General features: G+C 35.2%; 1 protein-coding gene across 1 annotated transcript; it reads left to right on the top strand.

Annotated features, from left to right (window-relative positions):
• Positions 1-7,504: 7,504 nt before the first annotated feature.
• Positions 7,505-11,647, top strand: LOC110687512 (disease resistance RPP13-like protein 4). The gene is made up of 2 exons (XM_021864171.1): positions 7,505-7,786; positions 8,787-11,647. Exon 2 carries the CDS (start codon positions 8,801-8,803, stop codon positions 11,336-11,338), a length of 2,538 nt encoding a protein of 845 aa, XP_021719863.1. The 5' UTR covers positions 7,505-7,786; positions 8,787-8,800; the 3' UTR covers positions 11,339-11,647.
• The last annotated feature ends 13,832 nt before the right edge of the window (positions 11,648-25,479 follow it).

Below are 25,479 nucleotides of genomic sequence, written 5' to 3'. Positions count from 1 at the left end.
TACAGCGAACCAAACGGCCCCTTAATTTTTTATTTTATTTTTTTTTTGTAAGGAAAAGGCCCATCTTAGAAGGGGAGATGTAAGGGAAATCCCTCCTATAATGTGTTTGGTGAGATTCGACCCCTAGCCTCACGCTTGAAATTCGGAGAACTAGCAAACTACTCTAACTTCCTATCTCAACCTTACTTTTAAAGTGAGGGGTGTACAAGTGAGTTGTTTTAGGCCTATACGAGTGTTTCAAAATTTAAGTTTGATTCTAGTATCGTGTGTGCATGTATTTTTTAGTTATTATAGTTACTTTTTTTTTTTTTTTGTGTGTGTGTGTGTTAAGACAAGTAAATACGAAGTATAGAACTAGGTTGTATTGTTGAAGGGAGATTAATTGAGTTGAACTTATGTTTGATTTAATTTTTGAAAACATTTTGCGTGAGACTGGACTCACATGGTGAGTCCAGCCTCAACAACAAAAGCCCATACAAAAAAGCGCGGGCTATTAAAACTTGATCTAGGCCTAAAACATACAAAATGCATGTTACTCGGAGGATTATAAAATAGCACAAAATGCATTAATATCAACAACGCCGTTTTTCATCAAATTTCGATTAAAACCTCGTTAAATTGTCAGAAATGGAGAAGTCAGAGGAGATTATGATCATCAACAAAGAATCGGACTCACCTATAAATTCAATTTCGAGCTCAATTTCAACTGAAAAAGGTACGATTTATTATAATTTTGACAATTTATATATGAATTCAAATTTCAAATTGATTTAAAGTATAAAAAAGCATGAATTATTAATAAAATTTTGATGCAAATTTAGTATCGCATTAGATTAACAGTATAAATTTTGATAAATTTTTTATGTAAATTCAGTTTTGGATTGAATTTTAAATAAGAAAATGCAGAAATCATAAATTCTAATTTATGCAGATGCATATTTCAAATACTAAAATGCATAAATTATAAATTATGAATCATGTAAATTTAATTTCATATCTTATTTAATTTCAAATTCAAAAATAAACTCTCATTCATGCAAATTTTTTCGTATCGCATTAATTTTAAATTCAGAAATGTATAAATTATAAATTTTGATTCATTCAAATTAAATTTAGTATCGTATTTTATCTGATTCAAATGATAGAAATTGGAAGTAAATATTATTGTTGAAGTTTCAAATATGACAATTCAGAAAATGCAGAAATTATATATTCTAAATCATTCAAATCTATTTTCGTATTGTATTTTATCATATTCAAATGTAACAAAGCTAAGTAAAATAGTAAACAACGATGATGATTAAGGGTGTGAAGATGTTGCATGCAAAAAATACTAGGTATGTGACACTATGATTCTAAAATATGACACTTTAGATTTGATATCAAACAAAAATAATATAATATCTGATTAATTATGTATTGTCAAATAAAAATAACGTAATATATGACAATAATGATCTATTATCAAACAAAAGTAAAATAATGCCTGACTGTAAAAAAATTATTTGCAAACGCAACTAACATAATACCTGACTATTGTAATGCCTAACTATGATAATCTATAATCAAATAAAAATAACTTAATATATGACTATAATAATCTATTATCAAACAAACATAAAATAATGCCTGACTGTAAAAAAATTATTTTCAAGCATAACTTACATAATACCTGACTATTGTTATGTATTGTCAAATAAAATAGATCTAATACCTGACAATAAAGCTACTGTTTAAATATTTAAATACGATAATTTTAATAGTGTTACTCATATTTTTATTGCAGATAATTACAAATACGACATATATGAAAATATAAATAATTGTCTAGTAGGTTACACAGTAAGAGACTACGATGATGGATTCAATTTGTACAAAGCACATTCAAGATCAATTGGATTCAGTGTAGGAAAATCAACACAAAGAAGAGATAATTCTTGTTTTAGGGATGTTTGGAATCACCTGAAGGGGGGTATGGATTCCCTCGGGAGACAGATCCGGAACGCAACACTCGTACGGCCTGAACACCTGCAAAACAACGAATCTCCGGTTTACCGGAGATCCGCCTCCGACGATCAAGTTAGTGACCGGCAACGGAATTTTAGAGAGAGAAAGTAGAGAGAAGTGAGAGCATATTTTTGGGCAGAGTGCCTTTGGGAATTGTGTGTTGTTTTTTCCCATCATGGATTTAATTATGGGGTATTTATAGGGAAGTGGGAGATTATGTTCCTAGGGTTTCATAACCTAGGAAGATCGTGTAACACCCCCAAATCTCTCTCTACAGAATATGTAGAAAATACATATAAATACCGTAGAGATAGACTTGGGCGTAATACCGCTGCGTAATAACGCAAGGCTTATATTTCAAAATACTTTTGCAGTGGAAATTCTTTTATTCATTATTAATAGTACTTCAAATAAAACTGTTCATAAATCATGACACAAAACAACTCAAACTTTTACTAAGCTAGGTGAAATTCCCGTGGACTCCCATATGCATCAATCAACTTCCACCTGAAAAGTTCACCTGCTTACCAATATGGTAAACAGGGCAAAGCCAAAACCAAAGCACATATTAGCAACTTGTGCTAAGTAGATTATGTGTGAGATAAGTAAAACATTAATTAAAACACGTACATTTAATTCCAATAATTCCAACACATTCTTTTCAATATCATACTCATGCAAGAACTTTTACAATTCTATTCTTTCAAGGCAAGTTTAAAACTCAATCGATTATATTTCAAAATCAATTCCTCACTAAGTGTGTACACCCCCCAAGTGGTTTACTTTATGATCAAAGGCCAATCTTGAGGAACGGCTAGGTCATGCAAAGTCCATAGCCTTCTGTAATCCATTCCCTAAGTGGGATTCATAATATATCGATTGATTTGCTTAAAAGCACCTTTTAAAATCCGTTATACTTGAATAACAATAAACTTGTAAATCGTTTTTAATCCAATCCTTTTTAATAATTTCAATCACGATTTAAAGTCTCTTTCGTTTTAATCAAAATCATTAATTTCAATCCATCATACAACATAATTTCATAAAACATAATTTCATACGGAACGTAATAACATAATTTCCTACGGAACATAAAATATAATTTCATACGGGACAATATAATATAATTTCATACGGAACATAATAAAATATAATTTCATATGGAACATAATAAAATATAAGTACATACGGAACATAATTTCTTAATAAATCATATTTTCGTAAGAAGCATAATAAGTCATAATTTCATAAGAGTTGTATAAAAACATGATTTCATAGTCAACTTTCGAAGGTATCAAACCACATAACGTAACTTGATCGTAACACGAGCTTACTTCACTTAATCACGAACACCCTACACATTATTATAACCTTAATTAATATAAGGCTATCAAATAAACACAACAACTTAAACAAACTACCCTATATGTGCATGAATTAATTATAACTTATTATTATACTTTTAATAAAATAATTTTTCTGTTTTTATAATATATTTTATCCAAGAAATAATATACATGAAATTTAATTATAACTTTTTAGAAATGTAAAACGAGTTTAGGAGAAAAGCAATTGAAGGATGAAGATGGAAACCAAGGCAAAGGAGGAGCAAGTGGCCGGCAAAGGGAGGTGGTGGCTGCCGCCGGTGGGGCTGACTGGCAGCTGCCGGTGATGGTGGTCGCCGGTGGTGGTGGCCGGAAATTTGAGGGAGGAGAAGAGGAGAGAAACCGAGAGAGCAAGAGAGATTTTTGGGGTTTAATGTGTGTCTTGGGGTGCTTGGAAGAGGGGTATTTATTTTAGGTGAAGGGTTTATAGCAATTTAGGGTTGTATAATTTATGGTAATTTCAAAGAATAGAAATTAGGGTTTTAAATGTATGGAAGAATATTAAATTTTATTTGGTCATGAAATTTTGTTTAGTAAGTTTTGAGCTTGGAGTGCAAGTATAGAATAAGATCAAATAAATTTTAGATTTAAGAGTAGAAATAAGGAATTTTAAAGGATTTTTATTTTTAACAAAATAAATTAAAATCATTTAGAAAATTCATGAGTGGCCGAAAATATTGAGCTCAATATTGCTCAATAATTTCGATCTCTCTATGTTAATTTATGGATTTTGTCAAATAATTTTTAAGCCTAAAATTAATAATCCAATAAAATTTATTTTGTGAAAATTAATAATTGGAAGAATAAAATCAGATTTTTATTAAATAAATTGGGGTGGCCGAAAATATTGACTTATAATAATTAATTAAATCATATTTTTATTATATAAAATCCAAAAATTAATTTATAAATATATTTTTCATGAAAATAATTAATTTGGAAAGATATTAAAACAATTTAGATTTTTATTATATGAAATCCGAAAATACAATTTAATTAATTTATTTTAACCGAATTAATATAATTTCGGTTTAGCTATTTAAACTTTGAGAAATCAAAAATACTATTTATAACATAGGTATAAAATAGTTTCATTTATTGGATTATCCATTTTAACTAGTTTTGTAAAATAATAAGACAAATGATTTAGGCGCCAAAATTTAAATATCATTTTGGCTCCAAAACTAAAATACTCTTTAAAAAAATAATTAATTTAGAAAAATACATCAAATTACGAGACTAAAATACTCTTTAATTTAGAAAATACCTTTCAAAAATACGGGGTATTACAGATCGGCTACCCTATACGTGGTTGACACGTGTATTAGGGTTTCCTTTATGTTAGGCATGTATCCTTTAATGGGCTTTGAGCCCTTCATTATCTGATTTCTCTTCGGGCCACGTGTCATGCTCATATTGGCCATTTTTAGCTGAGCAGGATGCCACGTGTTGGCTTATAATTGGGCCACTTGTCGGCCTCTCATCTGTCTATAAAAGGGGGTAAAAATACCCCTAAACAATTCTAATGTTATATAGAATTCTTTATTAATTTTATTTTAGATGCTCTAAAGAAGGGTATACAAAAAATAAAATGAAGGTTGCCATTAGGTAAAACTAGTAAAAAGAAAGGGAGGTAAATGAGACGAGGACTAGATGCAAAGCTTTTATTCATTTCAAAAAAAAAAAAATTGGAGAAGATTCATTTGAAGCAGTTACCCATGACTCCCATGAGTTGGAACATAATCATGGAATGGTGAAAACAATAATCCAACATCATCATCTGAGATCAGAAAGACAAATATCAGCTCAAATGGGTGAACTAATTGAAAATATGATAGCTGTGGAATTAAACCAATGGATGCTTACAATTACATAAGCAATGAAGCTGGAAGTCAGAAGAATATGTGGGTCATACTAAGACAGATCACCTGAATTATGTATCAAGGATGAAAATGAGTATGGTTAAAGGTGGGGACATGCAAAATGTATTAGACACACTGCAAGAAAGAGTAGATAAAGATCCTTCACTTTTTTATAGACTGAAATTTAATTTGGAGAGTAAAATAATGTGGTGAGCTATTTATTTTGGCGTGACTCGCAAATGTTTGAAGATTTCAAAGCTTATGGGGATGTTTTAATCTTTGACACAACATACAGGACTAACAAATATGGTCTGATATGTGCACCATTTGTTGGTATAAATAACCATTGGAGCACACTAATGTTTGGATGTGCCTTTATTACTGATGAGAAAACTGCAACATTTGTTTGGCTGCTTCAAATGTTCAAAAAATCAATATGTGAAATTCAACTAAAAACAATCTTCACATATCAAGATCTTACAATGAGCAATGCCATATAGGAGATAACCATTTATAGCTTTATAATATCTTTTATAGAGTTTGTAATATTTTTATTAAATTAGTATACTATGATAAATATTAATATCTGACTATTAATATTAAATATCTTACTTAAAACCTGACTTTGAAAAACTATTACCAAACTAAAATAATTTAAAACCTGACTATTAAAAAATTATTACCAAACAAAAATAATTTAAAACCTGACTATGAAAAATTATTACCACACAAAAATTATTTAAAATTTGACAATAAAAAACTGATACCAAACAAAAATAATTTAAAACGTGACTAGAAAAACATATTACCAAATAAAAATAATTTAAAACCTTACTATGATAAACTTTTACCAAACAAAATTAATTTAAAACTTGACAATAATGTCAAAAAAATGATATAATACCTTACAATTAAATTAAAGATGAGAAAAACAGAGATTATTACAGAATATTATTACAAATATTAATATTATTATTATACTACTCTTTAATTTTATTTTTAGCTTCAGTAAGAAGCCTCTCATTCCTATCACTACCAAAAACTCTTTTGTAAAAAACTCCATTTCTACCATAATAGACACCTAATCTTTCTCCAACAGTAATATTATTATTAGAAGTTACAAAGTCATTCCATGACTCATCAACAAATAAACCACCAGGGACTCCTGCGTGGCTGCGTCTTGTGGTACACTTACCACTCCAACATTCCAAACACGCCCATTATTCCCACGATAGACTTTCACTAGTTCTCTAAAGTTAAGTGAAAAAATATTTCAATCTTCAAGAAGTGGCTGAATTACAAAAAAATGAAAAATAAAAAATAAAAACAAAGTTATATACTTTTAATACAGAAAGCAAATAAAGCTAACAAGATAAGTTATTTACTAGTCCACGCTTATAGGACATCTGAATTTCACATAACAGGAAATCATATTTGCGTCCATAGCCTCGAAGATGATTTAATAATATAGAAAAAAAATATGAGTTATATAAAAACTTTGTAACTTATATTTTGGCAAGATAAGTTGAAGGTTTATATAGACACAAAACAAGCTTAATATAGAAACAAACTTTTTATAGTTGACAAGTTATAGACAACCTTTTAATAACATAGAGAACTATTATGTAACTGTTAGGAAAGATTAAAATGCTGACTAATTCATTTAATATAGCTAATTTATGTAGGGGTGAAAGTTCGGTTTGCGTTGTGGTTTATAGCCCAAATCGAAACCAAATCACATTAATTCAGTTTTGGGATTTTTCAAACTACACTGCACCATATTATTATTGAAACCGAACCAAATCACACCGTTTTAAATTCGGTTTTTCAAAAAAAAAACCAAACCACATCGAAATTTTTCATCCTCTTTCTTTTTGCTCCATCTAACTGGTCGTTCACTCCAACATCACTCACATTGGTTGATATTGTAGGACATAAAAAAACACAAGTTTTGTTATTTTTTGGCTTTATATATGTAGGGTAGAAATTAGTTTTGGGCTAGGCTATAATTTGAATATGGGCCATAATTCGGTTTGGATTTCGGTTTTTGGTTTTTCAAATCTTAAAACCGAAACCAAACCATACTAATTCGGTTTTGGGATTTCTCAAACCGCACCGAACCATATTAGAAAAAAAAACCGCACCATATTTCTAATTCGGTTTGGTTTGCAGTTTGATTCGGTTTTAAACCGCATTAGTTTCACCCCTAAATTTATGGCAAATAATAAAACTTTTTTTTTTTTTTTTTTTTTTACCGAAAATGGGCCAATAATAAACCTTAGAAACTTTAAGATAAGACAAATGATAACACGCCTAGCTATAAGTTGGAACGAACTAAGAAGATTGATATAGGAAAATCAAATGGATGAATTATTGATGGAATGGTATTAGTGCATCAGTCAATGCATTGAAATGTCCAAGTCAACGACCCACCTTCATCAATTATTTAATTCATTCACTATACCATTTCAACTCACCATCATCTTCAAATTCATCATCTAAAGTATCTAACTGCAAGCTCTCCTCTTTACTGTAAGCTCTTTCTCTATCTCATCATTACTTGGTTATTTATTTATTTTTTTTAATTTTTTTATTTTTTTGGCTGCACATTCATGGGTTTTATTGTTAAGTTAGATGGTTGTCAATTAAGCAGAAAAAATCTAGTTTTGCTGATTTTATACTAATTTAATTCGCCCTTCTTATTTAATTGCTATATTGTATCTTATTAGTTAAGAATTGCTGAAGAATTATGAGAAATAATTGATCTAATCCCATTTCAATTTAAACTTTAAATGTTTAGAATTACAAGTATTGATCATTAATTTATCATGGATTCATGGATATGTTGGTTATTTTCTGCTTTCCTCTCTGTGTGGGTATAATTGTGATGTTTCTTACCAATTGCACATATGTTGGGCTATGTTACTTAGATTCTTCATTTCACATCAAGTAGTACCCACGCCGGATCTTAGACACTCCGACATGGGTATGGACAGTTTGTTGGGCACTTACACTTTAGTCTTTAAACATAGGTATTTCCCCCAAAAGTAATCGAGTTTGACACTTGGACATAAATCCACATAGCCTCCATTTTGTACACCCGAAGGTCATACATTGAGCAATTGAACAATAATAAAAAGTACACACGGGTGCATGATAGATTTTGCAACATACCCATCTCTTATACTAGTACCCGAGTCCAAGTAAGTGTATAACTGTATAGCTTCTACTGAGCAATTGAACTAGAAAAAAATGTACACTCGGGTGCATGATAAATTTTTCAACTTGCTTCATATCCGTGTCTTATACTAGTACCCGAATCCAAGTAACATAATCCGCATATGGGAACAATGAACTGTTTTCTTTTCTTTCCCTTTTCTGGGGCTCTTTTTTTCATCTTTGCCTAGAAGATCATATGATCAATTGGAATTCTTAATACTATTAAGTTGTTGAATGCTCTTTTATTATGTCAACACTTTTCTCTTTCCGTTCTGTGACTCGCAATTCTGAAATGCCATTGTTGTTTAATCAGGAGAGAAGTGAAATATGGTGGATGCAGTTGTCAGTGTATGTTTGGAAAGACTCTTCAAAGTCCTTGTCAAGGAAGGTAATGTTCTACTTGGTTACAGGGATCAGTTTCAGAAGGTACAAACTGATCTCCAATACATGAAAAGCTTCTTCAAGGATGCAGAGAGGCTCAAAAGGAAAAACGAGGTTTTGAAATGCACTCTAGCTGATTTGCGAGAGCTGGTCTACGAAGTTGAAGACATACTTGCAGATTGCCAGCTTTTGTCAGATAGCTCAGGAAAACTTCTTCATGGATTTTCCCCTATAAAGGTTCCATCCAAATACCAAATGGGAAAGAGGCTGGGGGAAATTAGTGAAAAAATTACTAGCATCAGAAATAATATATCATCTTTTCTTGCGCCACTTTCTCAGTCTCTTCATGGTAATGCACAAGAAGATGGACCACCGAGATGGAGTTCTCCCATCTATGATCATACTCAGGTGGTTGGATTAGAAGGCGATACAAGAAAACTCAAAGATTGGTTATTTCAGGTCGATAACAGTGGCATACTATCCATTGGTGTTGTAGGTATGGGGGGATTGGGGAAAACCACTGTTGCTCAGACAGTATTTAATGAGAAAGAAGTTGAACTTCATTTTGAGAAGAGAATTTGGGTCTCTGTATCACAGAAGTTTACTGAAGACCAGATCATGAGGAGCATCTTGAGAAACCTCGGTGATGTTAATGTTGGGGATGATCGAGGTGACTTACTAAAGAGGATTAACCAATACCTTTCAGGCAAAAGGTTTCTGATTGTGTTGGATGATGTTTGGAGTGAGGATACTTCATGGTGGCTGAGGATTTTTGCAGGGTTGCCAAAAGGAATTGGGGGCTGTATTATTGTGACTACTAGAATCGAGAATGTTGCAAGAAAAATGGGAGTGCAGGAAGCAAGAATCCATCAACCCAAAGTCCTCAGCGAGGGCCACAGCTGGTCACTCTTCTGCAATGTGGCATTTGCAGAACATCATGGTACTTGTACGTCGACTGAGCTTGAATGTGTTGGAAAGGAGATTGTTTCTAAATGCAAAGGCCTTCCACTAGCAATCAAGGCAGTTGGAGGAATGATGCTTTGTAAGCCACCATACTATCATGAGTGGAGGAGGATTGCTGATCATTTCCGGGAGGAATTGACTGATCTTGATGACAACTCTGTCATGGCTTCGTTGCAATGTAGCTATGATGAGCTTCCATCTTATTTGAAATCCTGCCTCCTCTCCCTGTCCATATATCCTGAGGACTGTGAAATAAGTAAAGATCAGTTAGTCCGATGGTGGATTGGTGAGGGGTTTGTGCCTGTGAGAAATGGTAGGCTAGCAACTGAATCTAGTGAAGATTGCTTCTCTGGCTTAACTAATAGATGCTTGGTTGAAGTAGTTGAGTGGGATTACAATGGGAAGATATCCACATGTAAAGTTCATGATATGGTCCGAGATCTGGTAATCCAGATTGCTAAGGATGAATCTTTTTCAGGATTAAGTGCTGCTCTTCATCGCCATCTGGGACTTACCACAGACATTAAGGAAAAGGAAATGGTAACGAGCAAAAAATTGCGGGCATTAATATCCACCTCCAAAATCGGTGAAGTGAACAAAATTGCTTCATGTGTTGGGAGCAAGTTCTGTGATTTTAGGTACCTGCGAGTGCTGGATTTGTCGAAATCTATCTTCGAAGTGTCTCTTGCTTCCCTACTGGAAAAGATAGGAAACCTAAAGCACTTGTCATGCTTCAACTTAAGCAATACCCACCCATTGACTCAAGTTCCTCAAACATTAGAGAAACTCCATAACCTTCAGATATTGGATTTAAGTTACTGTCAAAGTCTTAGATCTCTTCCTCCTTTTGTCATGACTTTCGAGAACTTACTGGTGCTGGATGTAAGTCATTGTGGATCCCTAGAATTTCTGCCAAGAGGCTTGGAGAAGCTCTCAAATCTTCAAGTTCTGTTAGGATTTAAGCCTGCTAGAGTGGAAGGTGAAGGTTCTAGATTCTCCGAGTTAAGAAGCTTAAGTCAGTTAAGGATACTGGAACTGCAACTGACTCGAGCTGATGAAATTGATGATGGTGAGACTGATGCCTTGACTGGCTTAAAAGAGATGCAGATTTTGACAATAAGTTGTTTCAACAGTTTTGAGAGTGATAAACTCATATCAAAACTTGAGAAAATTTGCCCACCACTGCAGCTACACGAGTTGTCTCTTAAATTTTACCCAGGAAAAATCAGCCCACATTGGCTTAATCCGGCTTCTCTGCCTATGTTACGGTATCTTTCAATGTGTGGAGGGAACCTAGCACAATTGAACAAAAGTTTCTGGGGAATTGATGAGACTACTTGGAAAATCAAGGGCTTGAAGTTGGATTCACTCTCTCATTTGAATTTGAAGTGGGAAATGATTCGAAGAGTGATGCCATCCTTGAGCACCGTGCATGCTTGTTGGTCTCCCGAATTGATATCTTTCCCAATAGAGGGTGTTGGTTTCAGAGGCGGTGTGTGGAAGGAGGTTCGGAATAGCTAAATCAAATCAAGAGAAAAACAGAAAAAGATGTTCTTGATTGCCAGGTATAGAACATTGAAGCTATATATCTTATTATCTTTGAGCTTTTCTGGTGAAATATCATACTATGTCATTTTTTTTTCTCTTTGATGCATTTCCATCTTATAAATATAAATTTTCTATTCATGATTGTTTAAAATTGATTTACAGAACGGGATTTCTTCCTCATTGGGGTTTTGTTGTAATTGTATGCCAGAGTGCATTCTTCATGTATGTTAAACATGTTTACAGTAAAGTATGGCTTTGTCCAAAGTGTGCGCCTTTAATCTATACGTGTCTTGTAGCTTCTTTCATAAACTAATTTCAGTAAGACTGCATAAAGTTGATTCAATACCCTGCATGAGGCCATGAACTATGAAGCATCAAAGCAATTAATGCTGGAGCTCAAAACAGTATATATGTGCTTCTACTAAATTGATTAGCTTTGCAATTTTAGTCTAATGATTGCCTCCCAAGTCCTAAGATGGATAGTTTTCAGCATATACATGCCATATATTAAGACAGCACGTTCACAGGGAATCAGGGAATTCTAGTAGTAATGACAGAGACGTATTTTTAGACTTGTAGCTAAACTGTATCGAATAGACTAGCTGGAAAAACTCGAAAACAACAGAAAAACACACACCCTCTGATTTATCTGTCCTCTATTGCGTAGAGTTTAGACGGCAAAAGAAAAAAAGAACTGCAAAATCCAACTAAGCTTTTCTTACCTTCTGTATTCATTGTTCTGTAGGAGGCTTCAGCCTGGCTAGCCTCTTAATTCTGTCGTTGTCATTATTTTCCAACATTCCCTGAAAAAAGAGAAGGCAAATTGCTTGCTGACATTAGAGTATGAAAATTCCATTTTGAACCTGTCTGAACCCAAATCTCACAACATCAAAGAAAGAGCCTAACACACATAACACACAATAGTAGTGCCCAATTGCATGGGCGTGCGAATTAAGTGAAGGGAACATTAAAGTTATGTTTGCGTCAAAGGAAGATATGAATATTACCTTCCAGAAGATCTCGTCAAGGTGCAAACATATTCTTCCATACTTGTCCAGAAAACGGCTCTCAGATGGAGGTTTTCCACAGGCATCCTTGATAGATGTTGTAATGGCACGCATAACTTCCGACACTTCAGAAAAATAGAGTTAGCATTTAGAATGAATGCAGGTTAATCGCAATCTCTAACCATGTTGAGTTGATTAACCAGACGTGTAAATTTTACAAAGACAGTAGGAAGCTTAGCTCGGTGATTACTTACGTGTAAGTTCATCATATTCATCCTTGCCAACAGCGTAGATGCTCACATCTCCGAACAGTGTGTAAACGATATACACTGATCTGAAAATGGAAAACACTGCACCATCATGAGAGAAATAAAAACGTGAAAGACAACACATAACCCATTGCAACAAGAGCTAAAGTGATCATAAGTCAAAATTTAAAACATGAAAGACAGCATTCTAAGAACAGTACTTAAAATCACCCCATCATGAGAAGAAACATGTAAATAATTGTTAAGAAGGATTAGTTTTGAAATCGAGTGCTTTAACATTAACATGCAAAAAAGATTTTGCGAGCAATGTCGAAAATACAAACTTATGGTGTGCAATGAAATGCTCTTCATGTTTGGCACCCTTGAGGTTAGTTTGGCCAAGCTTGGCTAAGAAAGAACGCCAATGCAACCGCTCCTCTGATGGCACACCATTAAATCTATCAATACAGAAATTCGTGCATAAATTAGCATTTCAAATCTTTAAATAACTAATTACTTCATTAATACAGAATTGATAGTCATGGCTTTAATAATGTAATGTTATTGTAAGTAATTTGATTTAGTTAAATGATTTCGGATGAAGGAGGGCATTATTTATGCCTTGATGCAATTAGTTATGCAGAAAAAAAAAAATTGAATTAAAAGCATAAAATTTCAAGTGAGGGAGGAAAAAAAAGAGTACCTCTCAACTAAGATGTTGGCTTGAGGGTTTGTGATTAACACAGCAAGAATCATTTTAGTTATTCTGATCTTCTATTCAAAAATCAAAATTCCTTCTTTCCATGAGTATTATGTTATTTTTTTGCTTTTTTCTCTTCTTTTGGGAGTCAAGAAATCATAACAGTTTCCATAATTTGTGGCAACAATTTCTGTATTAAATATTTTTATTCAATTTTTATGTGGGCAAAATTTATTGTCAAATTAAATGGTTCTTTCTTGTCAAATTAAAAATTAAATAAATACTTGTAATACAAATTGATCACTATAGTTTTTTTTTTTTTTTTTTTTTTTTTTTTTTTTTTTTTTTGATAGTGACAACAAAGTAAGAAAAAAACCTAAACAACTTTAAAAGACCAAAAAAAACACTTCCGAGCACGAGCCTTTTCAACCAACCAATATGCAGGAGACACCAATTTCCTAGGAACCTTAAGAATTTTACAAGCCACAAAGGTAGACAGAAGAGCTCGAATATCCCGAATCAACCTCGTCCCGAAATTGATCACTATAGTTGGTACTACTGCTGTGGCTTGTGAGGACCGTGACAGCTTGTTTACCAAGCATCCGCGCCAAAGAGTCTCTTGTATTACCCGTCTCTTGAAAGTTTCCACCACCTGACTCCTAGGAAATGAACATTGATAGATCCACTCGAATCAATCACCCTCAACAGGGGTAGCTCTTAGAGACTAATTTCGGTTAATCTGCTAAATCGCAGAATCCGCAATTCTGCAATGGTCTCTGGTTGGCAATGGCTAGTGGCTGTAGCAATCTCCATATTATCATTCATACCATTGAAGAGTCAACTCCTGAATGGAGACATTTGAAGATATGCAACATTACATAAACCACAACTATACATAAACGTAGAGGAGCATGAACCTTTCTCATTTGAAATTTTACATCAGTTTTCTGCTTATTGCTAATATAGTACAGACAACGGAGTACACAGATGTGTTATGAGCAGAATTCAAAGAGAGTAAATCTTTTATAATTGATGTTATTACAATTCTTGTTCTGCATTCTAAAGCAGTGAAGTTTGCATAATGAGGTAGTCCGCAAGGACAAAGAAATATACATGCCCTACAAAACTATAGAGACATGGAAATAGCTACAGTCGATGAGACGACGACTTCAGGTTTGCTAACAGATGTCTCTTCCTCACTTTTACAGGATCTCACTCGAACTAACTTGGAGGGAGTGAAACAGCCTGGCTGAGCCTGACAGTATCCAGGTTCCAGGACATTAAGCTTTGATCTTCAAGGGGAAGCTTTCTACAGCAGACCTAATAGTAGGATCATACAAACCGATGAATTTCCAACTTTGGATTATGTCAAATCTGTTCAGTGAACAAACAGTAACAACCATACAAAATTTGAGTGGATATTGAAATGCAGGAAGACCATATGAGAAGTTATACATTATACAAAGAAATAATAGCAAAAATAAACAAAATTCTAAGAGTATATACGAGTATCAATCTAGCATCATAAAAAGGATTACCAGCTGCTTTTCCAGTTCTTTAATTTTGTATTTCCTACAGTGCTGCAACCACACACTAGACTGCTTGCAATTGACAAAATTAGTCCGTTTTTCAGACTGCATAGCACAGACCTAGACTAATCATCGTCATCCTCAATTACCCTTCTTGACTTGAAAATTTGCAGTAGCGAAGTCATACACGGTCAAATGGATGGAAAATTTGCACATGAACTGCAAAAATCCACAGCTTTAAATATTAACTCTGGCCATATTTTAATTAAAGAGATGCACTTTATCAGTCACAGGGATATAAATTATGGTAATTATAGATATGAAGGATATGAAACTTGCCTGACAGAACAGCCAACAGAAGGATCTCAATAAGATGTCATTAACATTGACCTCCTAACACATGTTAAGACACTGCAAAAGTACTTGAAGATCCCTTTGATATAAGCAAGTGATGGGTGAACGCCAAAACTGTAGCTCAAACCCTGCAGAACACAAAACATAGAAGAATAAAGCATGATCAAGAAGACATCCAATAGTAACTCAATATAAGTATCATCCCCAACACCAAGTTAATAGAGTTGAACATGAAAGACAACTACTTGGACAAAAGAAAATCCAACCATACAACTGGTATAGATTTCATATTCAACAAATGATGCCGGTCCTATTGGTAAACCTTTGCAACCTCATTATTGTCGTATAAATATCATCTACCTCTAAACGAAATGTTAAAAAACCGACAAAAGGAAATCCATGAACCATATGATGTACATGCCAGATTCATTATCCATTGACCTCATTATAAAGATAAAAATAAAATAAATAAACAATTAAAAAAAATATAAATGTGCAGTGACCTAAGCTGAGCTGGGCTGCTGGCTAAAATGTACATCCCAAGGATATCATTTTCTTCTTTATCAGATCATACATAGATTAAAACCACTTCCACTGAAAGTAAAACATGCATATGTGAGCACTTATACAGGGTCCATAAAATTCTCTCATATATTACTCCTTTATATGTAAAATTCAGCCAGCTGAGGGTCATGTAAAACATGCAAATCCAGAGCGATCACGCAAAACATGCAAATCAAATCTAGTATGGATTGCTCAATTACTACTTCAGTCAATTTTTCGTGGATGCAAGTTCTAGTTCACAAGTTTTTTCAAGAAGCACCGTATATCACTCTAAAGTCATGTTCAAATGACCTAATCAGTCATTTAACTACACTAGCACAGTTATAGAGATGCAATGTAGCAAGCAATCAAGCAATCCGCAGAGTCTAAATATTGTTCCTTTCCCAATTAAATTCCCAACCAGGAATAGCAAAGTCTGATTTTCTAAATGAGTACAGCCAACCACTCAGCTGTTTTTCAAGAAAAAACAAGGCCTATAACAGTTACTTAGTATTATATATTTCTGATTTGTAAGCATTCACAACATAAAAATGTTTCAAGCGTATTTACAGAATCAACCAATACATTCTTGACTCAATAACTTTCTTAGAATATCTTGTGTGAATCTAGTTAGATTTATCACAACTATGAAGCACCAGAAAGAACTCAGTTCCGGACTTCCAGGCAGAATAATAGGGAAACATAGACAGGCAAGAAAACAAAAATGTGTAAAAGGGAGCAGCAGACCTCATTGAAGATGAATTTCTTGAGTGGATGATCATTACTGTTCAACACTCAGCAAGCTCAGTTATTCAATCCCGGAGTCTTCCTACTCTCTCTTTAAGACTAAATTTCTTCTTCATCACAGGGGCCACTTCTGATACAGTGTCATTTTGACTTCTTATTTTGCTGAGCTCGTAATCAAGTGTGAATTTATCAGTCATAGCATCAGTCTTCTTCTCCACTTCTCCTGCAGCTGCCTTCCTTAGCAAGGGACCCAATAACAAATCAAGCATGTCTCGGCCAGGTTCACGAGTAGTACTCGGATTAATAAAGCTTCCTTCACTGGATAAAGGCTTGGTCACAGAAGAGCCTGAAGAAAGTGGCTGATTGGTAACCATCTTAACTTCTGCGTTCAACGTGAGATTATTCTGTTTAGAATAGCAGAAGTATAGAGAATGTTTTTAGGGTTAATTTTTCTGTGTATTACTCTGTAGAAGATTGGTACATTTATACAGGAGGAAACAGAGAAAAATAAGGAAACTGTTATACAAGATATATGCCTAACATAATTAGTCATATTCTGTTCCTATAATTAAGGAGCTAAATATGACTATTTCCTACACTTCCCCTCAAGTTGGGCACTCGGAATCCCAATGCCTAACTTGCGCAAAGTATTACTGAAGGCTTCAGTACTGACAGCTTTTGTTAGGATATCTGCCAACTGATCCTTTGATCGAACAAATGGAAGTTTGACGATCTTATCTTCTAGCTTGTCTTTGATGAAGTGTCGATCAATCTCAACATGTTTTGTTCTGTCATGCTGAACAGGATTTCCAGAAATACTTATTGCTGCCTTGTTGTCACAAAACAATTTACAGGCTGTTTTCTGAGGAAAACCGAGCTCATTTAACAGTTTTCTAATCCACAGGATTTCAGTTATCCCTTTCACAATTCCTCTGAACTCAGCTTCTGCACTTGACAAGGCTACTACTTTTTGCTTCTTGCTTCTCCAAGTGACAAGGTTTCCTCCTACCAAGGTGAAGTATCCAGAAGTGGATTTCCTTCCATCCCGGTCCCCGGCCCAATCTGCATCGGTGTAAGCAATTAAATCGAGGTTATCATTTTTGCCAAAATAAATCCCGGTGCTGCTTGTACCCTTTAGATATCTCAGGATCCTCATTACGGCTGTCATGTGATGTATTTGAGGGAGATGCATGAATCTACTTACTACCCCTACTGCATATGCGATATCTGGTCTTGTGTGGGCTAGATAGATGAGTTTTCCCACAATCTTCTGATATTGTTCCCTATTGGTTGCCTTTGCCCCTTCTACGATATGAAGACCATGATTTGCTACAATTGGAGTGTCAGCCGGCTTACATCCTAACATTCCAGTTTCAGCTAAAAGATCGAGAATATACTTTCGTTGATGAATAAAAATCCCTTGCTTAGATCTTAGGACTTCTATACCAAGAAAGTATTTCAGGTTTCCCAGGTCTTTCATCTCAAATTCTTGAAACAACTTCCCTTTCAAGGCAGCAATTTCTTCCTCATCATCTCCGGTGATGATCATATCATCTACATATATGATTAGACAGGTGATCTTCTGGTTTGCCCTTTTTATGAATAAAGTGTGATCAGAATTACTCTGGCTATATCCGAACTTCTTCATAGCCTTAGTAAACCTTCCAAACCAAGCTCTTGGGGACTGTTTTAAACCATACAGGGCCTTCTTCAACTTGCATCCTTCTCCAACCTCAAAATCATGAGAATATCCTGGGGGAGCTTCCATATAGACCTCTTCTTCAATGCTTCCATGAAGGAAGGAATTTTTGACATCAAACTGATACAAGGGCCAATCTTTATTTGCTGCTATAGAGAACAACACTCGTATCGTATCTATCTTGGCTACCGCGGAAAACGTCTCTGAATAATCGATCCCATAAGTCTGAGTGTAGCCCTTGGCCACCAATCTTGCTTTGTATCTTTCAATAGTTCCAGCTGCCCGGTGCTTAATGGAGAACACCCATCTACATCCCACCTTCTTCTTTCCTCTAGGCAGGATACATTTTTCCCATGTCTGGTTCTTTTTCAAGGCAACATACTCATCTTCCATAGCTTGTCTCCACTTCTCATCTTCAAGAGCTTCTTCCACGGTTTTAGGAATGGTTGTGGAGTATAGGGAGGCGGTGAAGGCAACAGCTGTGTTAGACAAGTTTTCATTGCTGATCTTTTCTATGGGGTATTTAGACCGTTGGTCTTCATATTCCGGGTCATATCTTTTGGGAGGAACACCTCTCGTGCTTCTGGGAGGTAACTCATATCTGTTTAGACAATTTTCACTAGGAACAGATACAGAGTCAGTAAGAACAGTACATGATTCATGGTTTTCAGAGTTTACCTCAACTGATATTGACTCAGGATGCTCAGTGGTCGCCATTGGAGTGGATTGAAGAGAAGGAGCTGATACTGACGTTTCAGTGGCAACATCGGTGGTATTGCCTACTTGTGTTGGAGGGTCATGGTCCATCATTTCTGGATATATTGACCAGCTAAGGTCATCACTCGTAGTCTCCCCCTGAAGCTGGGTATAGTAATAGGAGTGTTCAAAGAACTCACAATCAAGAGTGGTGTAGATTTTATTTTGAATGGGATCATAGCATTGGTACCCTTTTTGATTAACCCCATACCCAATAAAAACGCATTTAATGGCTCGTGGTTCAAGTTTATTTCTAACCCTTTTTGGAAGATGAACATAGACAACACATCCGAACACCCGAGGAGGTAAAGAATGATAGGATGGAATGGAAACATGGGAAGAAAGAGTGCCAAGAGGTGTTTGGTAGGCAAGAGGTTTTGTAGGTAGTCGGTTGGTTAAATATGTGGCTGTGGCAATAGCTTCTAGCCAAAAATGGACAGGAACATGGGATTCTAACATGATGGCTCTAGTAATTTCAAGAAGGGTTCGGTTTTTCCGTTCAGCTACCCCGTTTTGTTGGGGAGTATCCCGGCAGGTGGTCTGGTGAATAAGGTCGTGATCAGAAATAAACTGTTTCATATCCAGGTTTATGTATTCTCCCCCGTTATCAGATCGGAGGATTTGGGGATGGGCATCGAATTGAGTACAGATCATGTTGTAGAAATTTATAAACACATCATACACTTCAGATTTATTTTTTAGAAAATAAACCCAACTCATACGGGTGCAATCATCCACAAACAAGACAAAATAAGAATAGTTATGAAAAGCAAATTCAGGTGCAGGACCCCATACATCAGAATGAATTAAAGTAAATGGTCTAGCAGCATGAGTCAAACTAGGAAAGTAAGAGTGTTTATGGCTTTTTGCAAGTACACATGCTTCACAATCCAAAACAAAATCAATGTCCTTAAAAGAGGGAAATAATCGTTTAAGATAACCGAAAGATGGGTGACCTAGCCGTCGGTGCCACATCCAGATCTGATATTCCGGTGACCCATGAGCAAGCAAAGCGTTACCCTGTTGAGTCGCCTCGTCCACATAGTATAGGCCTCCTCGTTCAATACCACGACCAATGATCCGCCCTGTCTGAGCATCCTGTACAATACAATCAGAAGAAGTCATTAGAATTGTACAGTTTAGTTCCTTGGTTAATTGACTAACGGATAAGAGTTTGTGAGTAAGACTCGGAATTAAGAGACAATTTTTTAAATGAATTTCTGATGTAATATCTACATCTCCGGCCTGAGTAATTGGAATAAATTCCCCATTTGCAGTCTGAATCTTGGTACGGGTAGTGGATTTGGAGGAATGAAAGTCGGACGGGTCGTAGGACATAGTGTCTGTGGCCCCACAGTCAAAAATCCAAGTGGATTTATTGCACATGAGGCCCAAACCGTAAGTTGTATGAAGGGAAGGAGTGTATTGGGCTTTAGTGGGTTGGGCTTCTGATTTAAAAGGAAAAAAATGAGGGGTACAGGGTGTTTGAGGGTTTCCGGTTTTTATGTTGTGGGTTTCATTTGTTGCCTCACAGAAAGTTTTAGAGGAAGCTTCCTCTAGAAACCTTCCATGTCCTTTTTCCGTCAATTCCTCCGTTTTCAGCCATGGTTCACCGGAAAATCCGGTGAACCCATCCTCGCTACTCGTACCTGTTCGCCTGTCAGTGACGGTAGTAGGTGGGTCCCCACTGGTATTGGTCGGTTCGCCTTCTCAGATGGCGGCATTAGCCTTGCCGCCGGTCTTTGTGGCCTTGGTGGCGGCTTTGCGCTGTCTTAGGTCCTCCCACCATTCTGGGTAGCCGATGAGCTTAAAACACCCCACCTTGGTGTGTTTTGTCCCCCCGCAATGGCTGCACTTTAGGTGGTTTTTATCCTCTCGCCGGGATGAGGAATCCGAACGGCGTTGAGCGACGAGACCACTTCCAACCTCTTAGGGACCTCGTCCCAGTGATGAGTCGCCGGTCATTATACCGCGACGGGCAATTTCCCGTCTGATAGAGGCATACGCGGCATCAATGGTTGGAAGGGGATCTAAATACAGAATATCTCGTTTTTCCTTGTCAAGCGAGACATTCACACCGGCCAAAAACTGATACAACCTCTGTCGTTGTATAAGCGAGTTAAACAATGTGATGTCCTCTGCGCATTTCATCGGGGTTGGGCATTCGTCTATCAATTTCTTTCCAGAGGGTATTTAATTTGCTAAAATACACCTCTATAGTGTCAGTCCCTTGTTTCATAGAAGCAGCCTTCGAATTCAGATCATAGATCTGCAGTTCATCTCTCCCGCTACTGAGGAGAGTCTCAATACCTTTCCATAAATCTCGGGCAGTTTTATAGTCCAAGAACTGGTTTACAAGGTCTCCGTCAATATTCTCAATGATCCATGAAAGAACCATCGAGTCTCTTTGAGCCCATTGCTGGTACTCTGTGTCGTCTGGTGAAACGGGGTTGGCGATGATGTGATTGAGCCTTCCCCGGCCACCAATCGCTATCTGCATCAGTTTATACCATTTGGTGTAATTGGTGAAGTTCAGTTTTTCAGCGACACGCACTGTTTGTGAGGTCCCTGTTTCGGTGTTGGTTGGGTTTTTGTTGAGTTTTTGAAACATTTGAAACATTTGTTCCATTTGTTCCATAGAAATAAGTTGGTTGGTGTTTTCCGGTGATTCTTCCATCACAGGTAAGTTACGGTAGATGATGAGCACCAGAAAAAGAACGATCTCCCGAGGATCGACCTTACGGCTCTGATACCATGTTTAGAATAGCAGAAGTATAGAGAATGTTTTTAGGGTTAATTTTTCTGTGTATTACTCTGTAGAAGATTGGTACATTTATACAGGAGGAAACAGAGAAAAATAAGGAAATTGTTATACAAGATATATGCCTAACATAATTAGTCATATTCTGTTCCTATAATTAAGGAGCTAAATATGACTATTTCCTACATATTCTTCTCCAAAACTATCTCAGAACCAGATGTAATTATAGGTTTGGTCTCTGGTGCAAATTCCATCTTTTTTGACTTATGACACTCCATCTTATCAGCCTCTAAATACTGCAAATACATGATGAAAATAATAAGCACAGATCTAATATAATAAGAAGTGAACCACAAGAGCATATGACAAAACTCCAAGATCTTGCCCGCACCAGAGAGAGAGAAAGAGCGAGGAGGGAATCAAATGTAAGCAACCAAATAACTGCCCATGCTGAAAGGGTTTATTAATGTAAATAAATAATTAATAAGAACTATTCAATGGATATTTAATTTAGACTATTGAACAACCCAAATGCCAGCCAACTGGTCTACATACTCATCTATTTCACTACTAATAAGAAGAGATGGATAGTTTGTTTGGATACAAATTCAGTTCATAGTAATCCAAAATTTTTAATACAAGCAAATTAGATATTCTTCCAGTGTAGTTGAAACTATTAATCGATGATTGATGTAGATTTTAGTATACTAACGAGTAACAGGTAACATCTAGTATATAAATTGTATAATTATACATGGTACAAATCTTAAGGGGGCAATACCTCTTCAGCAATGCTTACTAGATCTTCCACCGTAAGCTCATTTTCACTTGGACTAGATTCTGCTGTTCCATTTTGAACTTCTTCCGTTAAATTTTTTAAGCGCTTCTTCCTGGGAACATTTTCTCGAGCTCTTTTTCTCACTTCACCATCTACTTTTTTCTCTATATCACTTTCAAGAAAGTCATCAACTCGACCTTCACTATGCTTAGTTGGCATTCTTTTGCTATTACTTTCTCTACATGGTTTAAGCGAACATGGTTCATCTTCATGAAATTTTTCTTCTTGGCCTTCATCATGCTTGTTTAACTTTCTTTTTCTTGTTCTTGTTTCACATTTTTTAAGCAAATTCAATTCATCCTCAATCAATGGAACCCCTGCGTCATTCTTTTTTGCCTTAATTTTCTTTTGGGGCTCGACAGCTTTGGTATGAGGCTTTACAGAACCTTCTATGTTTTCTTCTTTTGTCTCTGAAATACTTGCTTGCTCAGTAGCAGTAGTTCTCATCATCCATGATGGCAACTGTCGTTTTCCTCCACCATCCATGTTTGAAGAAGAATTTTCAGTCTGAAATAAAGTTCTACACAGGCAAGAAATGAAACATTTTAACCAACTTAATGGGATTGCAATTTTACAATTGACCTTACAGAGAATTCTGAATAGATTATAATACACTTAGCAAAGTTTTTTCCCTCTCTGACAGGAGGAGGGAAAGTAAACGCATTCTTTAATCTTTAATAAAGACGTTAAATGAGGCTTTGCCTGAGATCAGTTAGTAGCTATTATTGTATGAACAATTTTCCCTCTTTCTTCAAAAGAAAATCTGGTCCTTACACATCTAAAACTGATGCATCTATCCAATCCTCTACCCACCCCACCTCACCTCAACCCACCCCACCCCACCCCACCCCCAACCCCAACCTCCAACCCTGCGCACACAATTTTTATGATACAAAAGTGTTCATAAATACTCCCTCCGTTTTTTTTATAAGCCAAAGTTACTATTTTCGTCCGTTTTTTTTTATAAGCTAGAGTTCCATTTTTGGAATTCAATTTAATATATATCTTTACCCACTAATATCCACACTCTTTCTTACTTTATCATTTCTCACTCTTCCAATGGTCCCCGCTCCCTCTCACACCCCTTTTCAATAAAATAATAACATTATCTACCCCACTAACATCTTATTTTATTAAACTACCTAAAACTCCGCGCAATCTCATCTCTAGCCTATAAAAAAAATGGAGGGAGTACTATTTACCCATGAACCCAATTAGGCAATTAGGCGCAGAGGTAATTTCTTCAGATGTATATTATCCCCACAAAAATCCACTGATTAACCCTTCACAAAAACTAGGGCCACAGGCCACAGCATCCTTCCAATGATCACTGAAACCTAAGGCAAAGAGTCATAAGAGCTTCAAGAATCCTATCAAGACAATCCATAAACTTGCTAGTTTCATTCATCGAATTTCTCTCACATTCCACATAAAGTCATGATATATCCCATTGAAACTTCCTGATTTTGAACACAATTATTTCATAATTTTTTTTCATGATACAACTATACAAAAACAAAGCCATTTTCCTGAATTTTATAAAAGCATTTGATTATGCAAAGCCAAAACTAAAGATTCACAAAGGCCGGAAAGAAACTTTTTAAAAATTCAATCCCAATTACAAGAAAGCTGAAACTACAAAAGAATCAAATCCCAATTGAAATACCAACATAGAACTTACAAGAAAACTGAAATTTAAGCCTAAATTTGAAATTTAAACACACGATCAATATATAACCTATAATTATAAATTTTTAACTGAATATATAACCGTAATAAGAAATCGGAAAAGGGGCCAACTTTGTCATAAAAATTCTGCAAAAGCAACCCTAAATTGTTTCCCAATTGGCAATCAGGGAGGAATTAAAAAATAACCATTGATCAAATTCAAGAATTACAATGATGAAGAGAGATGGTACTAGTGTTACCTGATTTAACCGTCAAACGTGTAGAATCTTTAGGTGTTTTCTTCACTCTTGAGGAAGATCACAGCCCTTTCGTGAGCTCATGAGTCATTGCTTTCTTTTTTCTTTTTTATTTCAAATTGCAATATTCGTATATTTCAATTTAAATTGATAATTATTTTATTTCTTCCTAAAAAATAATATTATGTGTTTGAGAAAAAAATACAAATGTGAAAGTTCACGTAATCACATGTGGTATTTAGATCAATTATATGCTTAAAAGTACAATAATGTCTAATATTTTATTGTAAAAGTTTTACTATAAATTGAGACTTGATGTAGTACTAAATACTACAACATTTCACTTATTCTATCTTTACCTTCTTTTCACTCAAAATTTCTCTATCAGTAATTTAACACGTTATCAGCACCAATTCCTAGTCAGGTATATTTATACCTACTTCTCAAAATTATAACAAATAAATACTATCTACTTCTAAATGTTTTGAGGAGTATGTTCTATAGTTGCCTATATTTTGGGATCTTATATACCAGAAACTCAAACATTTACTATATTAAAACAACGGTGGAGAAATTCTCTTATTTATGAATTCATTACTATTCTCCCTTGTTTTATTCATGTTGATGTTTAATTCATGCATGTTTATATTACATGCTCATCTTTTACGTAAAATTTGATTTTAGTAGTAACTTTGCATGCATATTATTAACTAAATTGATAAAAAGATGCAGTCTTTTTATACTTATTATTTTTCTTTCTTTTACATACTTTTTGTGTTTCTTTCCGTTTTCGAACCCATGATCTTTTATAGATATTAGGGCTCTCGGACCACTATGGCTAGCATTCCCAGTGTGATAACCTTTTACAATTATAATTATTTATATTTGGACCATAATTTTGCCAGTACATTAGACTATTGTATGATACAGTTGTACAGAATAGTAACGGATAAACCTACCTCTATAAAAGACAGATTTTCCCCCCGATTTCACCACAAACCCCTTAT

Source organism: Chenopodium quinoa, unplaced genomic scaffold (assembly GCF_001683475.1).
Source record: "Chenopodium quinoa cultivar QQ74 unplaced genomic scaffold, ASM168347v1, whole genome shotgun sequence".
NCBI classification, from domain to species: Eukaryota; Viridiplantae; Streptophyta; class Magnoliopsida; order Caryophyllales; family Amaranthaceae; genus Chenopodium; species Chenopodium quinoa.
The sequence above is the reverse complement of the archived record's forward strand: the minus strand, read 5'-3'. Positions and strand labels throughout refer to the sequence as shown.